This window comes from Anastrepha ludens, chromosome X (assembly GCF_028408465.1).
Source record: "Anastrepha ludens isolate Willacy chromosome X, idAnaLude1.1, whole genome shotgun sequence".
Lineage (NCBI taxonomy): Eukaryota > Metazoa > Arthropoda > Insecta > Diptera > Tephritidae > Anastrepha > Anastrepha ludens.
In genome coordinates this window covers 29,783,508-29,803,328 of record NC_071503.1, presented here as the reverse complement: position 1 = coordinate 29,803,328, position 19,821 = coordinate 29,783,508, and the positions used below count along the sequence as shown (strand labels likewise).

General features: G+C 39.6%; 2 protein-coding genes across 2 annotated transcripts; one reads left to right on the top strand and one right to left on the bottom strand.

Annotated features, from left to right (window-relative positions):
- Nucleotides 1–2,074: 2,074 nt before the first annotated feature.
- Nucleotides 2,075–11,601, top strand: LOC128869866 (uncharacterized). The gene is made up of 5 exons (XM_054112469.1): nt 2,075–3,430; nt 3,530–4,385; nt 4,476–5,408; nt 6,213–6,793; nt 11,551–11,601. The coding sequence occupies exons 1-5, from the start codon at nt 2,075–2,077 to the stop codon at nt 11,599–11,601; spliced, it is 3,777 nt and encodes a 1,258-aa protein (XP_053968444.1).
- A 201-nt stretch (nt 11,602–11,802) lies between these two features.
- Nucleotides 11,803–12,945, bottom strand: LOC128869865 (uncharacterized). Its single transcript, XM_054112468.1, has one exon. It carries the CDS (start codon nt 12,943–12,945, stop codon nt 11,803–11,805), a length of 1,143 nt encoding a protein of 380 aa, XP_053968443.1.
- Between the last annotated feature and the right edge of the window lie 6,876 nt (nt 12,946–19,821).

Here is a 19,821-nt window from a genome sequence, read left to right as displayed (position 1 = left end):
CGAGGATTGCTCCAAGATATTTAATTTCCTTGGAGAGCTGAATTGTGACTCCTTTTGGCTTTGGCAGAACGAGTCCATCAAGCTTCCTCCTTCTGGTGAAGAGGACAATACCAGTCTTGGTGCGATTTGCCAATAGCCCATTCGCACAGCACCAAGTGTCAATCGTATCCAGAGTTTTCTGCATTTTCCTGCAGATGTTCATAAGCGAAAGGCCTGTTACCAAACAAGCAACATCGTCCGCATATGCTCGTGCATAGACTCCCGAGTCGTTTAAGGTGGTGAGCAGAGGGTCGATCATCATGCACCAGAGCAATGGACACAGCACACCCCCTTGGGGGCAACGTCTATTAACGCTGGATGACACCAGCTGAACTTCTTCTGCTCGCACCGAGACGATTCTTTGGGTCAAAATCGAACGAATCTAATTCACGAGCACCCGATCTACGCCGTGCCTACTAAGTAAACTAAAATGATTACAAATGCCTCATACTACATACATCACAAATGCTCAAATACATCGTGATCTCAAATTTCTTACATTAGCAAAAGAAATCAAAAAGCTTGCCACATTTCATAATAAAAGACTTCAATCACATATAGACCCTATAATCACAGAAATATTATATCTCTCAATCCCAGCTGCTTTAACAGACTGAAGAGGAAGTCACCAATGGACTTATTATACCTATAAGTGAACATTCTAGATATGGGTGCTTTCCATACATGTTTAATTGTTTTAGTTTTAAGTACAAATATTGCTGAATGTTAGAAAACAGATTGCAATAAATGAAAAGATTCAAAAAAAAATTATTTACCGTGATAACAAGTCTTGAGCAGTTTAACAGTGGCTTAGATTCATTTGAATAATTCTCATTGGCTTTTATTTGTTACAGTCCTCCTGAACTTTGGACACCTATAGCTCCCAGCGATGAGCTTGATATTCTCTTTTCTTTCACAGAACTCACATTTCGGGCTATTTTTGGCTAACATTTTTGTAACGAGACACGTTCTCGTAAACGACATACACACAACACATCCAATTTTGACTTTGCGAATCTCCATTAATTTTTAGGCTTTCAGAGCCGTTTGAGTGCCTGCATAAGCTGCTCAGAGTCTAGTTATATCGGCTAACTCCAGATAGTCGAAACCAGGAAAACATTTAATCTAATTTGGCGCCCACTGTAGTACTAAAATGTGTAGTTTTTTGGAACGATTTTGTCGGTTCACTTCGGAGAGCGCTGTTTTGATTTCTCCTTATTTTGGATACTGATTCAGCGAAATTCTTGAATTTATCATCGCTTTTCTCTTTCTTAAATATGTCACAGTAAGATCTGTTACTGGTTTTTTCAATTATTATAGCATCTGGTCTAACTCTTTCCGCGTTTTTCGTTTCAGCATGTTTTTCTCCGCCGGTCTGTTATGCTCTGTGGCTCTCGGCGGGTCATATCCGTGAGAGTTCTTGCCGGTGAATGAGCCCGCCTTAAGCACGCTTTAAAATGATCTATGTCCTCCGAGGCAATCACATTTTGTTTTTCTTTGTCCTTTATTTTATTTATTTAAATTTTTTTTATGAAGTGTTCTATTTTTTTTTGCTTTTGGGTTTCCACTCTGTTCGGAGCCGCGGATGATCTGCCCTAATGCACCCGCAAATAAACAGTAGCTTGCAAGCACATATGTACGTACATACAGAGGTGGGCACATACATATTTTTCTTATCTATCGCTATGTTGTGCCGGTACATAGAAATTTATGTAATTATCATGTTTTTTATTTCTGTTATTCCTTGAAATCCGTTCTTCGTTGTTCTGCATAAATATGTCACACAGCAAATAAGTTAGGCAGTCTTGTACAAACATTTGAAAATAAATAGTCGAATAAAAGGGCAAAGGAATCGTTTTTCTTTTAACATAACGCTACTAAAAAGGCTTAGCTAGCTCTAACATTGGTGACCGCGACGTGATAATATAACGCGATTTTCCGGTATTTTTTAAATCCGTTATTAAAAACGTACAGTTGTGCCTGCCGCGCACTGATATAATTTCGACTCTCGTTTGCCAACGTCTAAACCTTCGTCATGCAAGGGGAAGATATAGATCGAGCAGCCTTTCTAAGACTGAAAACCAAGGCTATTTTCAACAGATTGGAGCGCTTAATCAAAGAGTTGGCCTCAGACAAGCTGCACAGTATGGACGAGTACAGTATTTCGGCAACGCTAGAATCTCTGGTCGAATTGAAATCCAACTTTTCTGTCGCGCATACAAGCTTAGAGGAATTAGATTTTGACTCCATAGCCAGCGATTTGCCAAGCCACTTCGACGCTGCTCTAATCAACCTTAGGGCTAGCTTGCAACGCGAGATAGGTAAACGTAGTACCTCTCAACATTGCTCCACGTTCAGGATGAACTCCAGTGAAGCCCAATCAATCGTCGTGAACGCCAATAGTTCACGTCTACCATTACTAACGCTGCCTAAATTTTGTGGGGCCTACACTGAGTGGACAAATTTCTATTCGATGTTCACGTCAATTATCGACAAGGACAGCGACCTCACAAACATCGACAAACTACAACATTTGTGTTCCTGTTTGAGCGGCGCTGCCCTCGACACCGTGCGGTCACTGGAAATAAGCAATGATAATTATAAAACTGCTTTAGAACTTTTGCAGAAGCGTTTCGACAACAAACGTCTTATATTTCAGGCACACGTCAGGGAGATATTTGGGCTGAGCAAGGTGGATTCAAACGTTGGCATGCTCCGAAAGCTGACAGACAAGGTCACTTCACACATTCGTGCATTACAGTCGCTCGCATCTAACGAGAAAATTGCAGACTGCATCATCGTACAAATGATTCTCCAGAAACTTGACAAAACGACGCAGGCCAAATGGGAGGAAACCTCTTCGATCAGCGAGCTGCCATCCTGGGATCAATTGACTGCATTCTTGGAAAGGCGCTGCCGAATGCTTGAGAATGTTGAGCATGCTGTTCAAGCACAGACTGGTCAGGCGTTAAGGCATAGCAAAAACGACAGTATTAGTCAAAGGAAAACGTTTGTCGCCTCCAAAGGCTCAACACGTGTTTGTGTATTTTGTGGAGCACCCGAGCATGCAATTTATAGTTGTCAACTTTTCGCAAATTTAGATCCGAACTCGCGCCTGGGGGAAGTTAAGAAGCTTGCACTTTGTCTTAACTGCCTCAAGGCTGGCCATCAAATGCGGGACTGCAAATCCGGATCGTGCCGCACCTGCCAGTCGAAACACCACACGCTCCTGCATTTTAACCGCTCAACTGCTTCGTTAACCGATAGTCAAGCCGATGCTTCATCGGTGGCCACAATTCGATCCAGTGCTATGACTGCATCGATATCTGCTTCGCTTAATGCCCCCGTGTCTCCTTCTGATGCTGTGCTCCTAGCTACTGCCGTCATTCTTGTAAAAAATCGTGCTGGAATCTTCGTGTCCTGTCGCGCTCTTTTAGATTCTGGTTCCTAGTTGCACTTCGTCACAACTCGCTTCGCAAATCAACTTCAGCTATTCAAAACAAAAGCTTCTGCTACAGTCTCTGGAATTGGAGATGCCAACTTCCCAACGGAAGGTTACTCACTCGATCTCGTACTTAAGTCGCGGACTTCAGATTTTTCAACAAGCATCACTGCCCTTGTTGTGAAAACCATCACCGACAATCAGCCTGGCTGCTCCGTGAGCACCAACGAGTGTAATGTTCCGTCGAATATACCACTAGCCGATCCTGGGTTCAACTTACCACAGCGTATTGATCTGCTCATCGGAGCAGGACTGTTCTTCGATCTACTTTGTGTGGGTCAGATACGCTTAGGATCTGGTTTACCACTACTTCAGAAAACTCGTCTCGGATGGGTGCTATCTGGAGGTGGGCAACAAACTCCAAACCTGTCATCATTCGTCGTGAGGCAGAAATCCTCCAGTGGTCTCATTCCCAGCACTCGGCTGGACTATTTAGTACGTCGGTTTTGGGAGATCGAGCACATTTTCGAACCGATCTCTAAGGCCTCCCAAGAAGATCTTGACTGCGAAGCCCACTTCCAGGGAAATTATTTTCGATTGCCATCAGGTGAATACTCTGTTCGTCTGCCCATAAAACGCAGCATGGATGCCCTAGGAGACTCCTATTTACAAGCTCGTCAACGCTTTCAAGGTCTGGAACGAAAATTCGCCCGTAACCCTGATCTAAAGGCAGAATACAGTAAGTTTATTAAGGAATATCTGGACCTCAACCACATGTCGCTGGTTTCCAACGAGGTTGTACAACAATGCAAGTACTTCCTGCCACATCATTGCGTTATCAAGGATGACAGTAGTACAACAAAATTGAGGGTGGTTTTTGATGGATCTGCAACCACTACCTCAGGTTTTTCGTTAAATGACCTACTCATGGCAGGCCCAACTATTCAACCGAAGCTTTTTCATATTCTCATTAGATTTCGTACTTTTCCTATAGCACTTACTGCAGACATCTGTAAGATGTATAGGTGTGTTCGCGTCACTCCACCGGACAACATGCTCGAATGTATTTTGTGGCGAGAATCTCCACAAGAAGACTTTCGCATCTATAAGCTCGACACGGTGACGTATGGAACTAGGCCTGCAGCGTTTCTAGCCATCCGAGCCATGCACCAACTCGCAGCAGACGAATCCGCGACTTATCCCATTGGAGCAGAAGCGGTACTTCGGGACTTCTATGTAGATGACCTGATAACTGGGGGCGATTCAATGGCAGAAGTACTCAACATTAAACTGCAAACAACTAGCCTTCTTACCCGAGGAAGCTTCAAGTTACGCAAATGGTGCTCTAATAGTCCTGAGATCCTTCGTGATATTCCTGACGTAGACAAGGAAAAGTTTCTTAAGTTTGACGATGGCAGTGACATCACCAAAGCACTGGGGCTTGTCTGGGATCCGCACAAGGACAAATTGCTATTTTCATTTGTACCACAAAGAGAATTCGGAAAAAACTCCAAACGCTCTGCGTTGTCTACACTAGCTCGATGTTACGATCCCCTTGGACTAATGGGGCCCACGCTGACCAAGGCGAAGATTCTTCTGCAACGAATGTGGAGAGATAAGCTCGAGTGGGATGAGAGTCTGCCACAATCGTTAGACACTGCTTGGTCTGCTTTTTGCACTGGATTTGCAGACATGCAGTATCTATCATTTCCTCGTTACGTTTTTCAGTCTGAAGCCATTAGAGAAATCCATGCATTTTGCGATGCAAGCCTTGAAGCTTATGGGACTTGTGTTTACACGCGATCAACCAAGGACAACAACATACAAGTTCACCTATTATGTTCAAAGGCCCGTGTCTCTCCACTAAAGACCGTCACCATACCCAAGCTGGAACTCTGTGCAGCAACATTGCTCGCACAGCTAATGGGTGAGTTTACAAAAACGAAACTTTTTAATTGTTCATTTCATTGTTGGTCAGATTCCTCCACCGTCCTTTCGTGGCTGCGAGAAGAACCGTCAAGGTTTAACGTTTTTGTCGCCAATCGGGTTTCCACCATACATCAACTGACAGAGGGCATGCAATGGCACTATGTTCCTACAGCAATGAACCCGGCTGACATTTTATCGAAGGGAGCTACACCCCGGGAACTTCTAGGATCGAAACTTTGGATGCACGGCCCACCCTTTTTGCTAGAAGCGGAGGACAATTGGCCACGCATGTGCTCACCACAACCAAAACTTCCCGAAATTCGACAAAGGGTTTTGCTTTCTGCAAATAATCATATAGACATTTCCCTTTCATTCAAATACATTAACTCATTCGGAACAATGCAGCGAATTTTTGGGTATGTCAGCAAATTTATTAACATCAAAAAATCGCCAAGGTCATCGCAACTTAAGGCTGAAGACATTCATCAGGGAACTCAACTTCTTATTCGCATAGTACAAAGAGCGCAATTGTGGCCGGAGTACACTGTATTGCAAGCCAATAAATGCGTCCCTAATTCGAGCAGCATTGCCTCGTTATCGCCATTCCTTGATGACTTCGGAATTATTAGAGTCGGTGGACGATTAAAAAATTCGATGCTTAGCTTTTCATCGCGCCATCCATGCATTCTACCGAAGGATCATCCACTGACTTACGCAATAATCACCTATTTTCATCGTTAGCATCACCATGCAGGTCCTCAAGCTTTACTCACCTTTATTCGTATGCAATTTTGGCCAATAGGTGGCAGGAAAACAACAGCTCGCGTTCTACAAAAATGCATTATCTGCCTCAAATCAAGACCGAGACTCGTCGAGCACATAATGGCTGATCTGCCCAAGGAACGCATTCAGGCTTCGCGGCCCTTCATAGTCACCGGTGTGGATTACTGCGGCCCGTTTTATTACAAGCCTGAAGTGCGCAACAAATCGCCACAAAAATGCTATGTTAGCGTGTTCATATGCTTCGCTACAAAGGCTGTTTGGATGGAGTTGGTAAGAGGCCTTTCAACGGGTGCATTTATTGACGCATTAAAAAGATTCATAGCCACGCGTGGAATACCAAGATGTATCTGGTCTGACAATGCAACGAATTTTGTAGGCGCTAAGAACGAGCTTAAGGAACTACGAGACTTAGTTCTCAGTGAAAAACACCGCAGTAAACTTCACAACTTTTGCCTCAGTAATGGGTTCGATTGGCGCTTCATTCCCCCTCGCTCCCCGCACTTTGGCGGTTTGTGGGAAGCAGCCGTAAAGACAGCCAAGCAACATTTCTATCGTTCCGCTAGCTCATCAATTCTTGGGTTTGATGAATTGCGTACATTGGTATGTGAAATCTGTGCTGTGATTAATTCGCGTCCTCTAACCCCTCTTTCAGAAAATCCAGAGGATTTGGATGTCCTAACACCAGGGCATTTTTTGATTGGTGGTCCTATGACAGCTCTTCCTGAACCGGATCTCACGGCGCTAAATTACTCGCGACTTGATCGATGGCAACGTGTAACATATATACAACAAGTCTTTTGGAGGCGGTGGACTCAAGAGTATCTCACTCTTCTCCAGCAACGCGCAAAATGGCTTACGCCTCAAGCCAATATTCAAGTCAATGATGTCGTGTGCATAAAGGAAGAAAATTCACCGCCCTTGAAGTGGCCTCTAGCACGAGTAATTGAAGTTATCCCTGGAGCAGATGGTGTCGTACGAGTGGCACTTTTGCGAACATCTAGTGGCATAAAGCGTCGAGCCGTAAACAAACTTTGTGTTCTCCCGGTAAGGGATTCTGTTGAAAGCCGTGAGCTTTCAACGGGGGGAGGATGTTCGGAGCCGCGGATGATCTGCCCTAATGCACCCGCAAATAAACAGTAGCTTGCAAGCACATATGTACGTACATACAGAGGTGGGCACATACATATTTTTCTTATCTATCGCTATGTTGTGCCGGTACATAGAAATTTATGTAATTATCATGTTTTTTATTTCTGTTATTCCTTGAAATCCGTTCTTCGTTGTTCTGCATAAATATGTCACACAGCAAGTAAGTTAGGCAGTCTTGTACAAACATTTGAAAATAAATAGTCGAATAAAAGGGCAAAGGAATCGTTTTTCTTTTAACATAACGCTACTAAAAAGGCTTAGCTAGCTCTAACACACTCATTGTGTATGATCAAAAATTTCCGTGGCTGTCCAAGCAAGAAAGAACGATTTTTGCTTTTTTGCACAATTTACCCTGTAAGCACTTAAATGGCTTGCAGCTGTATAAAACTATTATTATTATTATTACAAACTGAAGCTTATAATTAAAATTATAAGCCTAGTTAGGAAAGCTATGGCTGCTAAGGCCTTCAGCTTCTTCTTATGATGTAAAATTAGTGCTTAATTAATGCTTAATACTAAGGGCTTATGCGTCGTTTAGAATTTCATTATAAATTAGGAGATACAATATAATTTTTCGACATGCTTGTTTAAATTTCGTAATATAATTTTGATATTTTTAAGAAAGCTATAATTTTTTTAATATTATCGATTGTGGGGTTGGAAATGCATTGAATGGAATCGGTGTTATAGAATATATTTTTTCTTAGTGAGTTGAAGGGATAACATTCAGACATAACGTGATTAATGGAGATCGGGGTGGAGTTACAAAACTGACATGTTCTGGGAGTATTGCTGTCGATAAGGTGATTATGGGTTAATTTTGAATGGCCCAGACGTACTCGCGTGAGTTTAACAAGGTCCATTCTAGAAAGTGAACGGTTAGAGTGTTTTAGGAGGTTGCTTAAATCAAGCTTTTTTACATTTTGCGCTTTGTACCAAGTTGAGCATTTTTGCCAAGTCTCAGATTTATATTGTTTTATGAATTTTTTCTTAAGAAATTCAGCTATATCATTAACATTTAGATTAGTAGTTGTTAATACAGGAGCTATGGTGGCGTATTTAGCCGTGCTATCAGCAAATTCGTTACCCTTTATAAGGGCATGGCCCGGGGACCATATCAGTAAAATATTTGGGTATTTTGTTTGTAAAATACTACGGATAGAACTAGGATAGTAATCATTGTTATCGATATTGGATATGGCATCGAGAGATGAAAGTGAATCGGAGCAAATTGCAAATTTACCTTTTTTATTTCTAATTATATTAACAGCCGACATGATAGCAGAGTAGACTGTACTGTATGCAGCTAGGTTGGATACTATTAAGTTTTCATTTTCGGTAGTTACGCCAAATCCGATCATATTATTGCTTTGGGAGCCGTCTGTGTATATGAAGGTGTAGTCCTTGAGTTCATTTTGTAAGTGTGCAAAAGCTTGTTGATATATTTTAGCTGGTGTTTCGAATTTTTTATACTTTCGGAGCTCAGTGTTAACTATTGCTTTCTGTAAACGCCAGGGGGGGATGTGGGTTAGAATAGGTTTTAGTGGTAGATATGGAAGGTTAAGTTTTTTGCTGTTGAGGACTGCTCTACTAACTGCTGAGGGGACTCTTTTAGATGGCCTATTTTTTTGTAGGTTTGAGCAATTTTGAAGAGAGGGGCATCATAGCTGTTCATAAGCACTTTATTTAATTTATTTGTGATATAGTCCCTTTTCGCTTCTATTGTGGGAATGTTAGCTTCAAAAAGCATATTATTAATCGGGGACGTTCTAAATGCTCCTAGCGCGGTTCTTATAGCCGCATTCAGAATAGTTCTTAACTTATTTAGAGCAGATTTAGGTGCGAAACCATATAGAAAGAGGCCGAAATCAATTCTTGATATCAAGAGCGCTTTCGTTACTTGTATAAGTGTTACTGAGTTGCAATTGAATTTGAAGCTAGAGAGGCACTTGATGATATTAAGGCGCTGTGAAAGGTTTTGTTGTAGAAGTGATATGTGTAAATTCCAATTATAGTGGTTGTTAAAAGTGACTCCTAGTATTCTTAGAGTATCTACCTTATTTATTTGGATGTTGTTGCAGTGGACAGAGGGCGAGCACTGTTTTTTACGGCATATATGTAAGTGTTTGCATTTTTGTACCGAGAGTGAAGCACCAGAGTAGTTACACCAGGAGTTAATGTCTCCAAATAAATTGTTTAGATTAATACTAACATTTTTATCCTTTTTTTGTTTAACTAAAATATTGAAATCATCTGCGTAAGCGCAGAACGAGACTTCTTTATAAAAGGAAATTGTGGCACAAAGCTTGTTGTATGCTATTAGGAATATAATTACTGAAAGGGGTGAGCCTTGCGGTATTCCGTTTTGAAGTGGGTAAGTTTCGGAAAGGACATTGTCTAATCTGACTTTAATTTTCCTATGGGTCATAAAGTTTCTTATATAGTTGCAAATTCGCGGCCCGAGTTTCCACTCGAGCAGTTGATCTATTATAGCGTGGATTCCAATTTTATCAAATGCTTTTGCGAAGTCGAGTGATATTATTGACAGATGTTTTCTTGCGGATAAAGATTCTGCAACGTGCTGGTCTACATATAATAGAGCATCTGTTACTGACTTTCCCCGCTTGAATCCAACCTGATTGTTATGGATAAGTTTGTTGCTTCGAACAAACCACCATAACCTGTTTGATATAATTTTATCCAATAGTTTAGATAAGCATGGATTTAAGGAAATTGGCCGGTATGAATCGATTTCAATTTTGTTTGATTTAGATTTTAATATAGGGGTTATTATAGCAAGTTTGTATGATTGGGGGATATGTGATTGGAGAATGCTATTGTAGAAATTAAGCAATCTGTTTGTTACTGACAGAGGAAGTTTAGAGATCATAGAGTACGTTATTCGGTCATAACCAGGTGTTTTACCTTTGAGGTTTTGCAGAGCGGATTTAAGTTCGAGTAAATTTATTTCTCTTTCAATTTCTAATGCTTTGGCGTCGGAGGTTTGTGGAAACGTAATGTTGAGAGATATATTCTTTTTATCTTGAAATAAAAGAGGGAATTTATTATCACTAGATGAATTAGACCAATGCAAGCCAAATTCATCTGATATTTGTTTACGATATGTAATATTGAAAAAGGGTGCGTTGAGACTCTTCAGGCAGTGAATTCCGTGTTTTGTTTTATAACCACTAAGTCGTTTTATATTAGCCCAAATTTTTTCCGTTGGAGTGCTGGGGTTGATTTGGGAGGTAAATTCTTCCAATGATTTTCTTTTGGATTGTTTAAGTTCCCTCTTAAAAATCGCATTAGCTCGTTTGTACCTCATCACAGTGCCTTGGTTAATGTTTCGTTTAAGGGAATTCCAGCACTTATTTTTTTGAATACGAAGCTCCTGTAGCTTTGAGTTCCACCATGGGACATTGTGGGTGTACTTATTTGGGTTAGATTGGGGGATGGAAGCATGTGCGGCTTGAAGAATAATTTTATTGATATTAGCGGCCTCTTTATTTATATTATCGGCTACCAGGCGGTTGCAGTTGTGTTTTTCTGAGTGTTGACTGAATGATACCCAATTGGCTGTTTTAGTAATAAATCGGGGTTTTTGGACTTGAGAGCTAGGCTGTTGAGATTGAAAAAGTGAGACGAGTATAGCGAAGTGGTCGCTTCCACATAAGTCGTCCTGTATAGACCAGTTGCAGCTGACAGCAATTGTGGGGGAACAAATTGAGATGTCGATGTGAGTAAGAGTATTGTGTGTGCTAAAATGAGTTGGGGAGTTGTCGTTAAGGATAATGAAATTAGATTGAGAAATGAAGTTGGCTAGGGTTCTGCCTCTGCGATTGGTATAGACGGATCCCCAATTGGGATGCCTGCTGTTGAAGTCGCCCATAATCAGGCTAGGATGTGAAAGTACCGAGAACACTTTGCAAGTTTGTTGTGTTCAAGTTTATGTTGGGTGATATGTAAGCAGATATCACATTGAACTGTTTTTGTGAGTATATTTTGACTCCGATAGCTTCGAAATCGTTATTTAAGGTTATTTGCTCGTGCTGGATGGAATTGTGAATAAGAATGGCAACCCCTCCAAAAGCGTTGGAGGAGTTGAGAGTATAAATGTTAAAGTTAATTGGAATAGGAATGGGTGAGTTTCGTTGAATATGCGTTTCCTATAGTGCTATCACATTTGTATTATGTTTCTTTATTAGCAACAACAGCTCATTATAATTGTTAAGATAGCCTCTAATATTCCATTGTAGTATTTTAAGTTTCATATTTTTAGCTTAGAGATAAACGATCAGAACTTTAGATATATTGTTGCTGTATACGTAAATGTAAATCTAAGAATGGTTAAATTAAAATTTATAGTTGTTTTGAATAAGTTAATTGGTAATAGAAATTAGTGTAAATACATTGATGATAAATAAAAGTCATAAGGAAAGGGCATAAATCCAGAAAACTTAAAAATCTTCCATAGCTTCTTCGCTTTCATGGTTTGTTGTTGTTTTGCCAGGCTGTTTGACATTTGATTTTGAAATTAGTTTGTTTTTACTTTTTAATTGAGATATGAGGCGTTTAGAAGTGTTTCTCGGGAAGATTTTGAGTTTGGTGTTGGAGATGACTTTCGATGCTAAATCATGTGCTGATGATGTTGAATTTGGTTCAGAGTCGGACTCAATTACAACATCGCTGTAAGTGGCGACGGGCCGTCCGTGTTGATTTGTAGTGTTGATGGGTGGGTGGTGTTCAGCTGGTCTCTGTGATGATGGTGGAAGCACTGTTGTTGGTTGGGAATGGGTATTTTCTATAATTGGTGGCTGGGTGGTAACAACAGAAAGGTATGTAGCATGATTATGTTGATGGCGTTCTTGATATATGGTGAAGGCAGTCTTGTTATCAACTTTGAGCGTTGTTTTTATTGCTTGGAGCTCTTGCTGTTTAATAAATATTGGACACTTCTTATCAATAGCTGAGTGGTCGTTTGGAGTAACCTTAGAGATATGACAGTTGACGCAAAGTTTCTTGTTTCTACACTCTTCTTTACTTTCTGTATTTAAATGGTAGTCTTTTGCGCAGAAGGGGCAAGTGTTGTTATTTTTACAGAATTTAGAAATATTTCCATAGTAAAAACAATTGTTGCATCTGAGTGGTCGCGGTATATGCGGTCGGATATTGATTTTTTCATAGCCAATACGAATATCTTCTGGTAATGTAGTTGAGTCGAATGTTAATACCACTAGTCCCGTTTCAATCAAGTTATTATTATCCTTTTTAAGGATTTTTTCAACAAGACAAACATTTTGAGATTTAAGTTCCTCCAAAATCTCGTCTTGTGGGATGCCACGGAGAGCGTTGCAATAAATCACATCTTTGGAATAATTCAAAGTTTTATGTTCGGTAATTTGAATTGTGATTTCGTTGGATAGAGTGGTTAATGTTATTAATCTGTTTGCCTGAGCATGATTTTTGGTTTTAATTAAGACACTTCCACTACGAATTTTCTTACATTCTTCAACCTCACCACTGCACGTAATGTCGATAGCCTTTTTAAGTAAAAAGGGGGAAACGTTGGAGAGTGTATTAGTGTTGTTGGTTCTGGTCATAATGAGGTATTTTGGTCCTAAGGTTGAAAATTTTGGTTTTATGGTTTTGTCCCGTTGCAAAAGAGGTTGATTGAAAGTTTTTGCTATATTAGGTGGGTCGTTCATGTTGTTAGTGGAACTGGGACTACTCTAAATTATCCCTACACTTGTATTGTTTTTTCTTCCTTTTTGATCTTATTTGTTTACTAGTTAGTAAGAAGCACGTTGGTTTGGTTCTTATGTATTGTAATTATTCTTGTTTGTTTGTTGGTTTCACAGCTTAATACACTGTTTTTGTTTTTTGTTCTTTTGGTTTTTGGTTTTTGCACTGTTGATAGCTAGTGTACACTAAGGCAGACGATTAAAAATGATCATATCGCGACGAGAGTCACTACTGTACTGAGCTGTATAAAACTCCCAAGACTGGTCCCTCGAAATGTTGTGAAATGATGGCAGTATGGTTTGATTACTACCACACTTCGCACCACCAACATTGAGGATGGATTGCATCCAAAGATTTTGCTGCTGAAGCAAATTTTTTGTGAACATTTGTTGTTCGACAGCTTTTTAATTATTTTACTTTCGTTCACCATCGTTGTTTAATTTCAATAAGGCGCAAGCCACCAGTGTATGTTAAAAAAAAGACCAAAGCCTTGGCTAGCTAAACTGCAATTCAAGCTGGTATATTTAAACTCATAAATTGATATTTAAAACGATTGGTTATTACGTACATTTCATTATATTTTAATATCGATTATTGGAAATTATAATTTGTGAGACTGTTCTAATTGCAGCTTATTTTGTCATGTGCTTTATGAGACTAATCACGTGACTATTAGATAAAATTTTGTGTAATCAATTTGAGGTGTTTTGAACATACTCTGAGACATTTGCATTCAAAACCTCTAATTTTTTCCATATAGAGTGGAGATATGTTGAGATCATCAGCATATGAGATGATATTTTCAAAATTATCTATAAGGTTCAGAATAAATATGTTAAAAAGAGTTGGTGAGGTGACTCTTCCTTTCACTAATCCCTTTTCCATTATGAAATTTTCCCTTTACCCTTAGAGACTATACATTTTATATTGTATATCATATCACAAGTTAATATAGGGTTATTCAATAGGTTCGCTTCAACTTTTTTCCGATATAATTAATTTGAATATTAGACCTTTTATCCACAGTCCCTCAAAGGCAGTTTCATATAGGTATAACAGTGCAATCAGCTGAGTAAGACGTGTTTTTTTTTTGTCTCTTAAGTGTTAGTGTTTTTTTGCGAGATTTGCAAAGTGTTGCTTATCCACCGGTGTGTTTGTCTTCTTCCAGTTGTTCCTGTTGCTGACATATCTACGTTTTGATTCAACAAGAAAAAATCCAGCGAGAAAACCTGCATCTCCCCTGAAAACTCCTCTTACGCCTGCATAAACTATGTTGGAAAGAATAGAAACAAAAATGGAAGAGCTGAGAGACTCAATTATCCAACAATTGACTCCAGTAATGGTGACATCACAAGAGGGTAATGCAGAACACTGGCGAGCTGGGGGCAAATTTAAAGCTCACGGTAACGGGTGTTGAGAAAAGAGCGACTGCTGTTGAGAGCAGATTCACTGATGTTTTGGCTCCTTGCAATGAACTAGCCTCTGCTCAGATCAATGCACTTGAAAGCAGAGCAGTTTCAGCACCTGATGAGTGTTTGCCAGAACTGCTCGTTAAGATTTGCAGTGCCGCTCAGCACAAACCTCCACCTTTGCGTGATGCTTATCGGCTGTGTAGTGCAAAAAGCAATCGGCAAAAAAGCAACAACAACTACCCTATTGTTGTTAATCTTTTCTCTTCACACGATCTTGAAATCTATTCCTGTATTCCGCACATCCAAAAAGAGATCGATTGCGCTCTCTGACGTTGGGTTGACGCGATACGGTTCAATTATTGTGCCTGCGAAAATAAATCGTGAAGTCATGGTGAAAAGATTTTTAGAAGTGTACTACCTATCAGACCGTTATTCGGCTTTGAGTAAATTCGACAGATATGCCGACGTCATTCGTTTTGTGTTTCACAAAATTTAGCTTTAGTTTAGTGAAACACAAAACGAAGGACGTAGAATCCAAATTTCTCTTCAAATTTTTTTCTTCACCATATCTAACGAGCAAACGAGGATGAAGTATATCAGCATCCTTGGCGTGAGGTAATGTTTTATGCCTCAGAGCTAAGATAAAAAAAGCAATTAGCGTCGGCATTCTCTATGCGAAGGAACATTTTTGTGTGACTGACACTAAATGAGAAGCCCAAACTAGTGAGCGGCACAGCAAACGTCAATATTCTTATTAGCACTCATTAGCTTCTTATCAATGTTTTTTCTCTTAGATATAAGTTTAGTATTTAATATAATTTTAATTTTTACCTTGTTTTCAAGCTGTATTTGTATATGCTCTCTCTGTTTTCCCATTCTACCAAACTATATTTTTTCTCAACTATATACTGTATGTATACAGAAATATTGATTCCACTAATTATTTTGTTTTGTTCTCTTATAAAGTGTGGAAGGAAATAAGGAAGACATTATTATCATTGTTATGAATTTTAAGAGCCGCTTTCGTTTCAAAGATAATGATAGCACGTACCATACGATACGCATACCAGGTAAGCAAATGGTTGGCTTAAAAATATGTCATCTGAACGCGCAAAGCCTCCCACCTCAAATAGGCGAGTTTAGATACATTTTTGAATCTTCTGTTATTGATGTTGTTATGTGTATTGTTGTTTGTGTTTCCGAGATTTGGCTCTCTGCGTAGGATAGTGAAACATTGTTTTGTGTTACTCGGACAGAATTGGGCATGGTGGTGGTGTTGCGATGTCTATAAAATCGAATTTGTCCTGTAAAATTAAATGTACTTCGGACCAATCAAAATCTATTGCGTACACTTTCGTGGAAGTAATTTCTAATTAGAACAAAATCCTTGGAGGCTGTGTTTATGGACCACGTAAACAAACTCCTTACGAACACTTTATTGGATTTACGGAAAATCTTTAACTTGGCTGCAACAATATCGTAATAGCTGGGGATTTTAACAGCGGCTTGCTCACTGAAAGTAAATTTTCCTTTGCTATGCGATCACTTGGTTTGTTTCCTGTAAACATTTCGACTCCTACACATACCACACAATTAAACAACACTCTCTCTTGACGTGATAACGTCTTATAATTCGATGTAGCCGGCTGCACACACCAAAAAATGCGTCGTTATCTTGCTTATGCGCCGTTACCTTGCTTGAACTGCAATCGAGAGCGCGGAACGAACGTCAAAGAGGCACACGGCCGCCGCGTTCGGCAACGTTCGACATCTGACTCTCTGCTACTTGAGTGATCATATATATGTATGTATATGCGCATATATATATAAATTCACATATTTGTATTTGCATATGCTTTCTTCCTGTGTGCATGGTAATGAACCATTTCCCTGTTGAGAATAGGACGATGACAGGAAAAGTAGGAAATCAAAGACAGTGTTTCGAGTGTAATGCGTCTTGAAAAAGTCAAAGCGATTTTGTTGACTTATTAGCGTCTGATGCACAATCGAAATTGAACATATCTTTCATGAATTTGATAAATGTTTCGTAATTTTTCACGTTTGGGTAAATGTAACTTGATCAATGGCAACCATTCCATCAGTATTTTCTTGTGACGTTGTCACGTTAAACTATCATTAGTAAACCGACTTTACAGACAACCTCTTTTTTATGTAAATGACGCATCGAAAATTCTCGTCTTTGATCAGCTTTCTGTCCCAAATTTTTCTGATTTTATGCACATAGACTAGGACCAACAATACGCCAAATCCTGGAAAAGACCCATGAAATTAGAATCGACACACACCATCTTTTCGTGGATTTCAAAGCTGCATTCGACCGTACGCAAAGGAGTTACTTGTATGCCGCGATGTCTGGTATGGTATGTCTGGTATGTCTTTGGTATCCCCGCAAAACTAATACGGCTATGCAACACGACGTTGCTCAACACCAGCAGCGCTGTCAGAATTAGGAAGGACCTCTCCGAGCCGCTTGATACCACCGCTGCCTTCTCCAAACTATATAAAGAGGCAAAGCGAATGGGACTGGTGGTGAACGAGGACAAAACGAAGTACCTCCTGTCAGCAAACAAACAGTCGGCGCATTCGCGTACCGGCACCCACGTCACTGTTGACAGTTATGATTTCGAGGTTGTAAAAGACTTCGTATACTTAGGAACCAGCATTGACACCGATAACAATGTCAGCCTTGAAAGCCGACGTAGAATCTTTTTGCCCACAAGTGCTACTTTGGACTAAGTAGGCAATTGAGTAGTAAAGTCCTCTGTCGACGAACAAAACTAACACTCTAAAAGACTCCCATCATGCCCGTCCTAACGTATGGCGCAGAAGCGTGGACGATGACAACATCCGATAAAGCGACGCTTGGAGTGTTTGAGAGAAAGATTCTGCGTAAGATTTTTGGACCTTTGCTCGTTGGCAGCGGCGAATATCGCAGACGATGGAACGATGAGCTGTATGAGCTTTACGACGACATAGATATAGCGCAGCGAATAAAGATCCAGCGGCTACGTTGGCTGGGTCATGTCGTCCGAATGGATACAAACGCTCCGGGTCTGAAAGTATTCGATGCGGTACCAGCTGGTGGTAGTAGAGGAAGAGGAAGGCCTCCTCTGCGTTGGAAAGATCAGGTGTAGAAGGACTTGGCTGCACATGATGTATCGCGCGCTTTGTTAAACTCGGCCAAAATCGCGTAAGCGGTTATCGCGCAAATTAAGAAGAAGAAGACTAGGACCAACTTTGATAAGCAGTTGATGTCATACCCTGAGAATTGGTTCATAATTTGGTGTCTACTAACGAGTAGATTGCATTTCTCCATAGCAATATAAACACACTTTAGATCAATATCTAGCACTTCTAACCAAATCCAACAATGCTCGAAACTACCCTTGGTTTAATAAATAGTTATATAAAGGGTCTTATTCACAAACGCAACAAAGCGTATCGTAAGTGGAAGCGGTGCAAATGTGTAACTACCTATAGTACATATATTTAAAAATTTTATAAGAGAAGCCACTAGGGCCATTGAACAACAAAAGTTTAAATATTATGAGTATCAATTTAGCACGGCAATAGGTTCCATAAAAACTTGGAAATGTATTCGTGAGATTGGGATTGACAATGAATGCAATTATGTTTATGAACATAATATAAATGTTAATATACTGAATGAGAAATTTGATTATAATAGTATAACATGTCGTCGAAGGTATAGTGAGTGTATGTATGGTACGGTACGTGGTTTTTATTTTAAAAATGTCGATAATAGTGAAGTTGTTAAGTTCGTACTTAGTGTTAAATACAATGCTATAAATCTGGACGGTATTCACCTTAAATTTTTTAAATGTATAATTAAAAAAATTCTACCACATATTACTTATGCCTGAAATACCATTATGACCACGTCTGTCTTTCCAATTGTTGAAAGGTGGCTAAGGTTATTCCAATTAAGAAATCCAATAGAGATTATACACCTTTTTACCGCAAATTTACCTTTTCTGTCAAAAGTGTTCGAACGGATAATATAATATATTCCCAGATTCCTGAGGCGCACGATTTGGTGAGTACCAATCTGGTTTCTGATCAAAAACGAGCTGCACCACAGCGCTTATTAAGGTTTCAGATGATATCAGACTTAACATCCACAACAACCTCGTAACTTTTTTAACGATTGGGACCATTCGAAAGCTATTGAAGACTACTTCACTTAAAGCTTGATAAATTATTCAACTTTCCAGCGCCAGCATTGGTCTAATAAAATCATACTTTAATGATCGCACGCTAGTTGTATGTGTCAGTCACAGCTTATCCAGCTATTTCCCTATAACTAAGGGTGTTCCCCAAGGTTCTATTCTTGGTACGCTTTTGTTTGTACTATACGTCAATGATCTTCCAAACATACTTTGGTGCGTGAATGATAACGCGGTTTTATTAATTTATTATATTGTACACGAACTCAATGAACATATTTTAATACACAGCAGGAGCGCTTGCGAAATTTCGTTCTTCTCACCTTAACACGTGAAGACAGAAAGGGCAGAAAATGTGGCCGACTCAAACGACCGGAAGTAAAAACAAACAGCTGACGTTCACAAAGAGAAAGAGAAAAAAGCAATTATTGGGAGTTGCCACAATACTAAAATATTGTCATATTCATGTTTATGCCAATGATGCTCAGTTGTTTGACAGTTGTCCTTTTGTGTCCATCATAAAATGTGTGTATTAGTAACCTCAACACTGACTTAGGAAACGTTAGCAAGTGGGCCTGCGATAAGGGGTTGCTCTTAAATCCAAACAAATCACATTGCATCATTATTTACAAAAAAAGAACCTTGGAATAACTTTTAAAAGAAATGACGTGGAATAACCACATCTATAGGACAATAGGCAAAGTCTATAGCATGCTACGATCATAATGAACTACTCAGTATTTTACCCCAGTGAAAACTCGACGGCCTTTAGCAAAAACGTTCTTAATACCAACTTTATTTATTTATTTATTTAATATAATGAAATATACTTATATATAAATATATTACATATGTATTTGTGGCAGCACTAGCAACAATGCCTTCAGCTGCTTAGTGTACATAATACATGCTACTATATTGGTATTGGTATAACTAACACAGGCCGACAGCATGTCAGACCCAGAAACCTGACTATATATTTCCGAAGGTTTATGATGCGACTACGCGACTAAACTCGCTGTTCCCAAGGTTAGGGAAGCCTGCTTGTGGTGTGGTAGGGGAGATTTCTAGGGGTTAGGCGATACGGGAGTTGATGGGTTAACAGTTAAGTTGG

Coding starts and splice junctions, on each gene's coding strand:
- LOC128869866 (XM_054112469.1), top strand. CDS start 2,075: ATGCAAGGGGAAGATATAGATCGAGCAGCCTTTCTAAGACTGAAAACC. Junction 3,431..3,529: donor TAGCTACTGCCGTCATTCTT/GTAAAAAATCGT, acceptor AATCAACTTCAG/CTATTCAAAACAAAAGCTTC. Junction 6,794..11,550: donor TTGATGAATTGCGTACATTG/GTATGTGAAATC, acceptor TTTCTTTATTAG/CAACAACAGCTCATTATAAT.
- LOC128869865 (XM_054112468.1), bottom strand. CDS start 12,945: ATGACCAGAACCAACAACACTAATACACTCTCCAACGTTTCCCCCTTT.